Genomic DNA, 11496 nt, shown 5'->3' on the forward strand with positions numbered 1-11496 from the left:
CTGCGGCCGCTCCGCCCCTCCGGCAGGGGGCGCGCGGCGGGCGGGCGCGCAGGCGCGGCGCGGCCGGAAAGGGCGGGCGCGGCACCGGCGGCACGTGAAGGTCGCGGCGCGGCGGCACCGGGAGGGACCGGGGGGACACCGGGAGCGCTATGGACGCGCCGTCCGCCGGGCTGGGCGGGGCCGACCCCCAGCTCCAGCGCTTCATCGAGGTGGAGACGCAGAAGCAGCGCTTCCAGCAGTTGGTGCACCAGATGACCGAGCTGTGCTGGGTACGGGCGGCGGGCAGGGCCGCCGGCTCCGGTGACCCGGTCGCGATGGTGGGGCTGGCGGGCTGGGAGGCCGCGCGGACCTTTGTCCCCGGGGGGGGAGGAGGCAGGTGGGGACAAAATGGAGCCGCCGTGGGAGCAATCTCAGCCCCGGTGAGCACAGAGCGGGCGGGGGCGGCTCTCCGGGAGCGGCGGGACGGGGAGAGCCGTGGGCGGGAAGCGGGGCAGATGCGCCCGAGGGGATGAGCAACCCGGGAGGATGAGGATCCCGGGAGGGGGTGATGCCAGCGTGTCCGAGGGCAGAACATGCACGGAAGCATGTCCGCGGGGTGCGGGGCATGGGAAGGCGGTGCCCCCGGGACCAACGGGACCCCGCTGTGTGCAGGAGAAGTGCATGGACAAGCCGGGCCCGAAGCTGGACAGCCGGGCTGAGACGTGCTTCGTGAACTGCGTGGAGCGCTTCATCGACACGAGCCAGTTCATCCTGAACCGGCTGGAGCAGACGCAGAAGTCCAAGTCGGCCTTCTCGGAGAGCCTGTCCGACTGAGCCGGACCCAGCCCCCGCCAGGCCAGGCCCTCGCCCATGCCCACTCCTGGTCATTCCGCTGCCCGAAGGAGCCAGGATCAGCTCGGGGGGGTTAGGATTTAATTAAATGCCAGTCTCGGGGAAGTTGCAGCCAGATGAGAGCCCACAACAGACACACGGACGCTCCACCTCGGGGTGATGTGCTGCTCCAGGCCCCGCGGGCCAGCGGCCACCTCTGTGCCGGACCCCGATGCCATGCAGGGAGCTTTTGGAATGTGCCCCCTCGGCTGAGCACAGCGGTGGTGATGCTCGTTCCGTGGGTGCTCCCAGCGCTGATGGGAAGCTCGGGTCTGGGTAAGGCCAGCCCGCGGTCGCTGCCTTAAACGGTGCTGCACGAACCAGCCCTCCTGGGCACATCCTCACCTGCCCCCGGGCACATCGCTGTGCTGCGCAGGCCGGGACAGCACCCTGAGCAAGAAGAGCATGTTGGGAACAGTGATCATCCCAGGCAGTGCCACTGCTGGAAAATACTTTCAGGCTTCCATAGGTAAATCATTCATATGGCCAAGTGACCAATTTTCACACTGCAGCACAACTCTGTCGATGCTGACTTGCTCCATTAACTGCTTTCCCTGGGTAAATGTAATAAATATTAACTGGGTCAATTTTTAATATGAGATTCTCCTTTGTTTAGGTAGATCACTGCTGAGAATGGGAAATCTGGCCTTCTTCTCACTCCCCCTCCCTCACAGCAATCCTATGTATGGTAAAATTAGTAGGAAGGGGGCATAACTGTCTTCTGGCTAGAAGGCCTTTCCTGAATTCTGGTTTGTTGCTCAATTAATAAGGTCCCATGAATCAAACCTGTTTCTGGAAGAGGCTGTGGCCTTTCCTCTTTTTCCCTAAAGGGTTAACAGCTCCCGCTGTCCTGGAAAGTCGTTTCTTTAGAGAGACTAATGCAGGGAATAGCTAACCAGCTGCTTTAAAACCTCATGCACTTTTACCTGTGGAGGGCACTGGCAGGAGGCCTGTGGGTGTGTCTTCTGGACCTCTGCCCCCAGGACAAAAAGGAGCTTCAAACTGGATAAACAACCAACTACTGATCGGCTCTCTGGGAAGGCAGCAGGATTTCAGCAGTGTTTATATGCTGCATGGCTCTGGTAAGCCTGGAGTGACACTGACAGTGGTCTGGAGCTCTACACAGGAGCCTGGTAAAGCAGTTCTGCACACAGCCCATTGCAGGGGCTGCTGGACAGTGTGTGAGCTCCTAACGTGAGTGGCTTGGAGCCAGCAGCCTTCCTGGGGACAAACTCAGGATGCGTTAAACAGCTATGCAGATGTAAACTCATGTCAGTGAGGACACAGCTGTCTAGTTATCTTTCAGAAACTTACCTCAGTAGCTAAGGACTAGGTTCCCAGAGTAGGTGATTCTCTCTCCTGTCCTAACTGGAGTTTCTCTGGAGCACTCACAGAGCTCTTCCTACCCCTGTGATCCTCCATGCCTTCCAGTGCTGGCCCAGCTCTCGGTCTAAATGTATCACTCACCACTTGGTAACTGAACAGATCAGTTTTTAATAGAATACAGGAAGCTTCATCAACCTGCACAGCAGATGTTGCACAAAGAGGCTGGTCCCTCTGTAAGAGCCACAGCAATATGTGGCAGCACCACTGAAGTTTGCCGGTTTGGGCTGTATTCTGTTTTTGGATGTGAATCTGTAAATAAATTCTAGCAGAGTGAGCAAAAACAAGTACTTGACAGAGGAATTTTTGCATTAATATAGTCTTTGTATATCACCTTTAAAGCCAGACATCTGTCTTCTCTCTGTGTAACCTTAGCACCATGTTAGATCATTTTGTAACTGTTAATTCTGGTTTTAAAAAACAGTGTGAGCCTCCCCAAATGTGTGGTCTGCCATGGAGTCAGGGTTAGCACTGTGTTAGTGCTGCAGATCTCTCTGCACAGCCAAGGTCTCAGTCCTGATGAGGGCAGATCAGTTCTTCATGTAAAAGAAGAGTGAGGAAGCACAGGATCCCGGGAACTGGGCAGTTCCCAGGGCTCTGTAGCCACAGGAGGCTGCTGGCCTCCTGTCAGCATGGTGGTGCCTGTGGCAGGCAGAGGGTAACTCACAGCTCCTGCAGCAGCGTTTTCAGCCTTGGCAGTGGGAGCAGGAAGCCAGCAGTTCAGAGGTTTCCTCACCTACTTTCACTTCTCCTCCTCTTCCTCATCCTCCGTGCTCTGAGAGCTCTTGTCCTCCGACGGCAGCAGAGGCTGGTGCTGACAGGACTGATGTCTGTCTGCACTGCTCCAGGGCGGGTGTGGGTCTGCCCTGCCTGGCTGCAGGAAGAGGGGCAGGAGGTTGGGGCTGAAGGGCATGTCCCTGAAGGCGTGCAGGAGGAAGATGCCGGACACGATGGTGAGGAAGCCGCTGATGGAGCCGATGACGTTGTCCAGCACCATGTGCTGCCACTCCTTGAAGAGGATGGCTGAGCACGTCATGACTGCTGTGGTGAACAGCACGTAGTAAATGGGTGTGACCACAGAGGTGTTGAAAATGTCCAGAGCTTTGTTCAGATAGTTGATCTGGATGCTGATGCAGATCACCAGGCACACCAGGAGCACCCAGGCCAGGGGTTCCTTCAGGACTGGCTTCCCAGAGAACAGTTCTTTCAGGGCAATCCCCAGGCCTTTGACGCAGGATACAGACAGCGAGCCAATGGCAGAGCAGACCAAAACATAAACCAGGACGTTGCTCTGTCCATAGCGGGGTCCAGCCACAAAGATGAGCAGAAAGGAGCTCACCAGGACACACACAGCAAATACAATGAATCCTTGGGGCAAGAAAAATTCAAGAGCTCTATCAGAACACAGCAGCACCAGTGACAGATGTGACTGAATAGCAAGTAGAGGCATAACTCCTTAAATCACTGGTTCATCTGCCTGAATTTGCTCCTCTGTCTTCTCTCAGTCACACCACTGCCACCCTTGTGTACAGGAATTCCTTCTCTTATCCTGCCACTGCCACAGGCCAACCCCTTCTGCTGACAACTGCACCTCATTGCCCTGCTCTTCACTTCTTGCATTTATACCTCTCAGACAGTAAAGAAAGAAGGCCACCTGGTAACTGTTAATGATTCCAGTTGGGTGTGCAGAACTACAAATAGCTCAATTACCATTAAATTCAGTCCTTAGCCAAGTTGTATCCCCCCCCCTTCTACTGTCATTAGCCTGAAGTCAACAGGGGCCCTTTTATTTTAGTACCTGGATCTTTCAGCTTCTCTGCCATTGACTCCAGGCTGGAAACCTCTTCTTCCTGTGGAGCATGGATCACCATCACAGTGGACCCCAGGATACTCAGGATGCAGCCAATCTTCCCATGAAGATTCAGCTGCTCATTTAGGAAGATGGAAGACAGAACTGCACTGGAAGACAGTAAAAAACAAAAACCCACACAAAACCAATTAGGGTAAGAGATGAAGCACCTGAGGGAAGAAAGCAGAGCAACTGCTTTCATCACTAAGAAGTGGTGGGTGAAGTGAGGGTGTTTCTGAGGCTGCTTACCTAACAAGGACACTTAGAGCACCCAGTGGAGTTACCAGTGTTGCAGGGGCAAAGGCATAGGCAGCAAAATTTGCGGCTTCTCCAACTCCCACTGCAAGAGAAACTCTGAGGGATGAGCATTGAAGTAGGAAAAATTCACCATTATACAAGTTTGAATGCAGTCAGAAAAGCCTAGGTTTCCCCCGAGCATCCTGTTTCTCTGAGGTATGTTGAGCAGCCAGGGAAGAACAGCACCAGCAAGAACAAGCAGAAGTCCCACATAGGGTCTCTTGGGAAGACTCAGTGTTATGCACAGTGATCCTTAGTCACATGTGCCTCTACAGTGAGCAGCAGCCACAGGAAAGTATTTCCATAATTTCCACAAAGCTGAAAGGCATCTGTCCTTCTGGAACAGCTTTTTAAAGGGTAAATCAAGTACAGTTGGTTCTTAACATTGAAAAGTGTAAATTAAAGCTGCTGAAATTGCTGTAGCAGTAAACCCACGGTGCTGGATGTGCCACTATCATTACATCCTCAGGGCAGGCCACTTCAGAAGCACTTTACCCAACCCAGCTAGACCAGTTTCTCAGGTCTCTCTTTAGCAGAGAAACCTGGTCATGCATGAGACTTTTGAATAGTTTAATTACAATTAGATCAACATCATAATCAGAAACTTGGATAAAACTCAAACAGTCCAACAATAATGGTAATAATAAAACATGAAAGTGACTGGAAACAACCACAAACACACTCTTAGAAGGGAAGGCTCTGCGGTAACCCAACTGTGGCCTTCCAGTATCTGAAGAGAGCCTACAAGAAAAATGCAGACTTTTTACAAGATAATGTAGTGACAGAACAAGGGGGAATGGGTTAAAACTGAAAGAACGTAGGTTTAGAACAGATATCAGGAAGCAATTCGTCCCAATGAGGGTGGTGGAGCACTGGAACAGGATGGCCGGGGAAGCTGTGGCTGCCCCATCCCTGGAAGTGTCCCAGGCCAGGCTGGACGGGGCTGGGAGTAACCTAGTCTAGTGAGTGTTCCTCCGGGAGGGGTTCCGAACGAGATGATCTTTAAGGTCCCTTCCAGCCCAAACCATGCCGTGATCCCACGATAAGTGTGCCTTACCACAGTCTGAGCGCGGTACTTACTGCACAGCAGCCCAGCCCACCAAAGCCACTCTCGCAGGTACGCGTGCCCTCCTTGCCCTGAGTGCGAAGGAAACAAACGAGAAACCTCAGCTGAAGCCGCACAAAAGGCTCGTCGCGACCCTCGGGAGCAGCGCCCCGGGAGCGGCCGTACCTGCCCTGCCGCGGCCGCACAGCCGGAGCAGCCCCTTCTTCTTCAGCACGAAGCTGCCGCCGATGAAGGCGCTGGAGGACAGGGCCAGCCCCAGCCCCGCGCCGAACCCGGCCCCCATGGCCACCGGCACCGGCCCGGCGGAGCGGGAGCGGAGCGGGACGGAGCGGAAGGGGCGGTGCGCCCAGCTCGGCTTCCGCGGGGCGGGAAGGGCGGGAGCGGGGCTGGGCGAGGCTGTGGCGGCGGTCCGGGGCTGGGGTCCCCGTGCAGGAGCCTTGCCGAGGGTGACCTGGCAGAGCTGGAGGAGGCAGGATGAGCAAGGGCAAGGACGATGCTCCGCACGAGCTCGAGAGCCAGTTCGTGCTGCGGCTGCCGCCGGTGAGAGCTCGGTCTGTCCCCCCGCGGTCCCGCCGGGTTACACCGGGCTCGGCCCTGGGCTCTGGGAGGGGTTAACGAGGCAGCGGGGAAGCTGCGGGTCTGGCAAGGGGTGTGGAAGCAGGCTGGGTGCTTTGAGGCCTGGGTAGCCCTTTCCCATCCTTTTGAACAGTCTCCACGGCCTCCCCAGAGAGATGCTCCTGCTACACAGCGCAGGAGGCTCAGAGACAGCGACAGGATTTGGGAGGGCCTTTCTGTAAGGGAGTGCTGCTTTAGCGAGTGCTGGCTCTGTTGTTCCTATGGCTATAAGCGCTCTTGTTGCTGTTTGTTAGGTTCTTAAAGCTGTGACGCTCTTTTTCTGGTGTCCAGAGACAGGATGATAAACTGAAGCACAGGAAGTTCCACCTCAGCATGAGGAAGAACTTCTTTCCATTGAGAGCAGCAGAGCACTGAATCAGCTGCCCAGGGAGACTGTGGTATCTCCCTCTCTGGGGACATCCCAAACCCACCTGGTCACATTCTTGTGTTACCTGCTCCAGGTGACCCTGCCTTGGCAGGGGGGTTGGACTGGGTGATCTCTTCTTCCAATAGCAATTATTCTGGGATTCTGTGAGACTGTGTCCTGTTGAGACCCCAAGGGCTTGGTGAGGGGAGCTGTAACTCCCCCAGCACTGTGGAGCTCTGGCAGGTGTCCCTGGCAGGGACTTCACAGCACTGTCACAGCTGTGTCGTGCTGTGGAGAGCACTTGGAACAGCAGAGCTACAGGGTGTTGGGAGGAGGGTGTGGTTCATCCTGGCTCTTACAGCTGCTGTCCAGCACGTGGCTGGCAGGTGTTTAAAGCTGGGTGGGTTGGGCAGAAGCCTTTGGTAATACCTGGAGGAAGCACACCTGCTCCTGAAGTATTCCCTTCCCAGGAATATGCCTCCACCGTGCGGCGAGCAGTCCAGTCTGGGAATGTCAACCTGAAGGACAGGCTCACCATTGAGCTGCACGGTGAGTGAGTGAGTGGGACCAGGGCAGCTGGTCCAGGCACCTCTGCCTGTCCACAGGTGAAGCTGTGCCACTTGCATGTGTTGTCTTGTGAAGTTCCTGCTGCCTAGGGCTGTATTGCTCAGGGTGGCTGCTGAGCCACAGCACTGACCTGTCCCCTGGCTCTCCCCAGCTGATGGGCGCCACGGGATTGTCCGTGTGGACAGGGTGCCACTGGCAGCCAAGCTGGTGGATCTGCCCTGCATCATCGAGAGCTTAAAAACCATTGACAAGAAAACCTTCTACAAGACAGCAGATATTTGCCAGGTATGAGCTGTCCTCCTTGCCTGCACCAACAGCTTGATTCATTGCTCCCCTATCCAGGAAAACCCTTGTACACTTTGGCAACTGGACACCCAGTATAACATGGCCAATTCCTGTATCTCACAGTATTAGCAGGTTAAAATTTCCCATTCCAGCTGGTGTTTAGAAACATCATTCCTGAAGCGTGAAATGTGATTGTCCTTGTGACAGCTTAAATGCTGCTGTGTCCAGCTGAGGTGGGGGTGAAACTCTGTTTCCTACACTCTGAGCCCCTGAACCCCTTTGGCTCACAACATGCAGTGAGTAGTCACTGTTCCTTCACATCCTTGTGTCCATGTGGGGATTCCAGATGCTCGTTTGCACTGTGGATGGTGATCTCTACCCGCCTTTGGAAGAGCAAACTGTGAGCACTGACCCCAAGGCAAACAAGAAGAAGGACAAGGACAGAGAGAAGAAATTCATATGGAACCATGGCAGTGAGTAGAAGCTGTGCCAAACCCCTCCACATCAGTGCCCCACATCTGAGCAGGGTGCTCACAGCTGCCTGGTACTGGCTGTGCTGCTGCTCCTTTCCAGGGCTCTCTGTGTTGATGAAGGGATCTTCTCCCTTCTGACATGTGCTTCTCTCGCTGGGCCATCTGCCTGACACATGAAATCTGTTCCCTTTACCACAGTCACTCTTCCCCTGAAAAATGTACGGAAGCGGCGATTCCGGAAGACAGCTAAGAAGAAGGTGAGTTGTTTCTCACACAGATGCAGATGAAATACCCAAGGGGTAGGAGGGCAGAGACATTAGAGCTGGGACTGTTATTGGTCCAGAAGCCATGTGTTTTCTTAACATTTGTTCACAAGTTTCCTGGCCTGAGATGAGGGTGAGGGGAGGGTGGTAGATTTAAACACTTCTTTGGGTGCTTCCTCTGTATTTTCTAAGATGCTCCTGAGGGGAAAATCCTCTGTACAGAATACTGCTGGACCTCATTCCTGTGGCTGCCTTGCCACAGCACATCTTTTCCTGCTCATAGAGAAGAAAGGAAGGAGGACTCACATGGAAATGAGGCTTCACTCATTCCTGCTCTCCCAGCTTAAACCTTCTCTTTATGCATGGCCCATTCCCTTCCCCAAATAGTACCACTGTCATGTCAGCCGGGGGAGTGACAACAGATGGAGCTCAGAGACTGTCTCTGTGCATATGCACAAGCCAGGCAAGGTGTTGGGGAGATGCAGCACCCTGAGGCTGGGAAGACTTGTTCTTCTCTCCTCTGCAGTTTCTGAGAACAGGATGGAGTGTGATTTTGCATGACATTTGGGAAACAAGTTACTTGAGACATTCTTGTAGCCCACAGGGGAGATTTGATATCACGGCAGTAAAATTCCTGACTAATTTAAAAGTGAAAAATGAAGCCTTCTTTTGAGTGGGATGGGAAGGAGTTGAGTTGAGTTGAGCTGAGTTGACCATCAACACCTCAAGGACTTTCTGCATACACACAGAAAGTCTTATGAAATAAGTAGTATAAGCAGAAAAGTGAGAGCACACAGCCTACCAAGGTACAAAAAACATGGGTTGTTTTGGAGGGGGGTGCATAAATTACTTCACAGTTGAGCATGAGCAAATGCTGAGCAGAAAGCAGAAGATAAGAAAGCCTTGAAACAGTGCTCTGTCCAGAGGTGGAGGCTTGGAGCTGACCAGCACCAGCAGCATGCATGAGGCATTTAACAGTGTCTCTGTTCTCTTTTCCCTCTTGGCCCAGTATATCGAGTCTCCTGATGTGGAAAAAGAGGTGAAGCGTCTCCTGAGCACTGATGCTGAAGCTGTCAGTGTCCGTATCCTTTTAGTGGGAAAAAAGCTCAAGAGTACGACAGGACATGGTGTGACCTGGGGGTTCTGGAAAGAGCAAGTTGAGCTTTGCATGGGTGTGGGAGACTGGGAGATAAACAAACAAGAGGCACTGAAATTTTGGAGCTTCATCTCTGCCTTGTTCAAAGCTTATTGTTTGCTCAAGGTGACCTTTCTTGTGGACTGTACTTTTGTACTAAGCAGGAACTGAAATAGTAGAGGAGAAGTCATCAAAAAAGGGGTCTGGGGAGGAGAAATCTTCAAAACAGAGGTTTGGGGTGTTTCATCCTGGGTATGCAGAGTTGCAAGGCCAGATTTGTTGAAGGGGCAGTGATCTCCTGCAGGTTTTAGCATTCTTCCATCCCACTGCATCTTCCACATTCCTCTTTTTCCCTTGACTCACCTATTCCTGCTGCCAGGCTGGGAGGTCATTGCTGAAGATGAAACAAAAGAAGTGGACAACCATGGTTCACTCACAGGCCTGGACATTTCTTCCCCAGGGATGTCGGGGCATAAGCAAGGCCATGGCTCAGGTGCAGAGGGAGAGGCTGTTTTACTTCTGGCTGTGGTCCCAGTCAGGAAAAGGGTGCTGGGAGGCCATCAGCTGTGTTTTAACTCTTTTGCCCCCACACAGAACATGATGAACTGCGGGAGATATTTAACGATATCAGCAGCAGCAGCGAGGATGAAGATGAGAGGGATCATCACGACGACGAAGACCTGAACATCATGGACACTGAGGAAGACCTGGAGAGACAGCTGCAGGACAAGCTGAATGAGTCTGATGGGCAGCAGCAGGAGAATGAGGGGTCCAACCAGATCGGTGAGTGGCCAGCAGAGCACAGCAGAACTGTTGGGATGCCAGGCAGGCTGTGCTTCCCAGCTCTGCTGTTGCTCTGGGTCTGAGCTCACTCTCCCTTCCAGCCATGGGCATCCAGAAACAGATTGACAACCTGAAAAGTAAACTCCAGGAGACTCAAGACAGGAGGAAGCGTCAGGAGGAGCTCATCATGAAAGTGGAGAACCTTGCCCTCAAGGTAAGAGCTCTCCTGGGGCCTTTTCAAGTCTTCTGTTTAGCATTGGCTCACCTTTAGATCCAGCAGACTGATTTCGCTGCTGCCCTGGAAAAGCCAGGGACCTTTGGTTGCTGTGTTAAAAATAGCTGTGTTATGGCCAAAGCAATCTATGAAACTGGAGGAGGTAAGGGGGTGGTTGTCAGTGCAGCTTGGGGCTTGCTGTGCCATTTGACACGTTGTGGCAGCACCCATGCAGTTGAGAACACGCTGGTAACTGTGGTCTGGCATGTTTGTCTCCACAGACTCGTCTCCAGGCTGTGCTGGATGAGTTCAAGCAGCAGGAAGAGCGAGAGAAGCAGCAGGTAAGGAAACTCCCACAGTGGAGTGGGAGGTACTGGTACACAACACAGTTCTGGGCTTGGCTTCTGACAGAGTTCCCCAAATCTTGTATCTCATCTGTAGTTGCATGGAGCTTCCTAAGGCAGAAGGAGATACAGGGTATTGGGTTGATTGCAGCCTTCTTTTTGGAGGAGCATTGTGCCAAAACAAGTCTGGTCAGTAATCCAAAGCTGCCAGGATTGCTGCCTGGGGTAAAACACGACACACAAACCTGCTAGCACCCATGTACAAGGAAGGCAGTGGCTGTAGGGTTGTGGCATACCTCCTGCCTGATCAGCCTTGTTTCAGCCAGGTACTGAGGCAGGAGGTTTTTGCTCCCAAATTCCTGTGGGCAATCCCAGTTCTGTGCTCTAGGCAATGCACAGGCAGAGCAGCCACTGATGTGGGTAGAAGATGTGCAGGAACACAGAAGTGCTGGGACTGCCCAGAGTCCCAGCCATGCCTTACTGTAATGTCTCACTCCCTCTTCCCAGATGGCATCCCTGCAGGAGCAGCTGGAGTCCCTCATGGAGAAGTGAGGAGCGGGCCTGGGTGTTTGTGAGCAGAGCTGGAAGTGGTGGTCACCTGCTATGCTGAAGTCTTTGCTTTAGTCACACACTTCTGCTGCCAGATGTGCTGCTGGGCAGTGGTAGAGGGTCCATGTCCAGAGCTGATTTCACATCTGCTGTGCTGAGTTTGGTGGAGCTAAAGAATCGGACTGTGTGAGAGCAGCCAAACCACTGGATTTACTGTAAATAATCAGCACTGACCTGCCTGGGACAGCACAGGGCTGGTTTCTGCATCTTATTGAGTCTTGGGCTTGATGGGCTGTGGCCTGGTAGGAGCTTGTTCTTGTGTTTGAGGAATCCTTGTGTCTGCAAACCAAACTCAATAAAGTTTCCTTTTTAACCCTGGTCTGTTCTTTTGTGGTCTCCCAGGCACACAGCCCCTGTCAGCAAGCCATGCCTGGGC

The 11496-nt window shown here is 53.4% G+C and overlaps 3 protein-coding genes across 4 annotated transcripts; 2 read left to right on the plus strand and 1 right to left on the minus strand.

The window, feature by feature from the left end:
- Positions 1–24: 24 nt before the first annotated feature.
- TIMM8A (translocase of inner mitochondrial membrane 8A) lies at positions 25–1464 on the plus strand. Of its 2 annotated transcripts, none has more exons than XM_085060161.1 (2): positions 25–269; positions 652–1464. In XM_085060161.1, exons 1-2 carry the CDS (start codon positions 150–152, stop codon positions 811–813), a joined length of 282 nt encoding a protein of 93 aa, XP_084916287.1. In that variant the 5' UTR covers positions 25–149; the 3' UTR covers positions 814–1464. The 2 variants fall into 2 exon arrangements, with proteins under 2 accessions (XP_084916287.1, XP_084916288.1); XM_085060162.1 differs by lacking the exon at positions 25–269 and adding an exon at positions 277–419.
- An 880-nt stretch (positions 1465–2344) lies between these two features.
- On the minus strand, positions 2345–5791 carry LOC146437331 (magnesium transporter NIPA2-like). The gene is made up of 5 exons (XM_085060158.1): positions 5631–5791; positions 5480–5536; positions 4352–4442; positions 4052–4212; positions 2345–3621 (listed from the first exon to the last, which is right to left on the minus strand). The coding sequence occupies exons 1-5, from the start codon at positions 5746–5748 to the stop codon at positions 2996–2998; spliced, it is 1053 nt and encodes a 350-aa protein (XP_084916284.1). The 5' UTR covers positions 5749–5791; the 3' UTR covers positions 2345–2995.
- A 33-nt stretch (positions 5792–5824) lies between these two features.
- TAF7L (TATA-box binding protein associated factor 7 like) lies at positions 5825–11433 on the plus strand. Its single transcript, XM_085060157.1, has 11 exons — positions 5825–6005; positions 6918–6996; positions 7166–7299; positions 7646–7772; positions 7971–8029; positions 9045–9117; positions 9550–9663; positions 9765–9953; positions 10055–10167; positions 10449–10508; positions 11019–11433. The coding sequence occupies exons 1-11, from the start codon at positions 5940–5942 to the stop codon at positions 11061–11063; spliced, it is 1059 nt and encodes a 352-aa protein (XP_084916283.1). The 5' UTR covers positions 5825–5939; the 3' UTR covers positions 11064–11433.
- The last annotated feature ends 63 nt before the right edge of the window (positions 11434–11496 follow it).

The sequence above is a fragment of the Lichenostomus cassidix genome, chromosome 4A (assembly GCF_008360975.1).
Source record: "Lichenostomus cassidix isolate B80296 chromosome 4A, HeHo_3.0, whole genome shotgun sequence".
Taxonomy (NCBI): Eukaryota; Metazoa; Chordata; class Aves; order Passeriformes; family Meliphagidae; genus Lichenostomus; species Lichenostomus cassidix.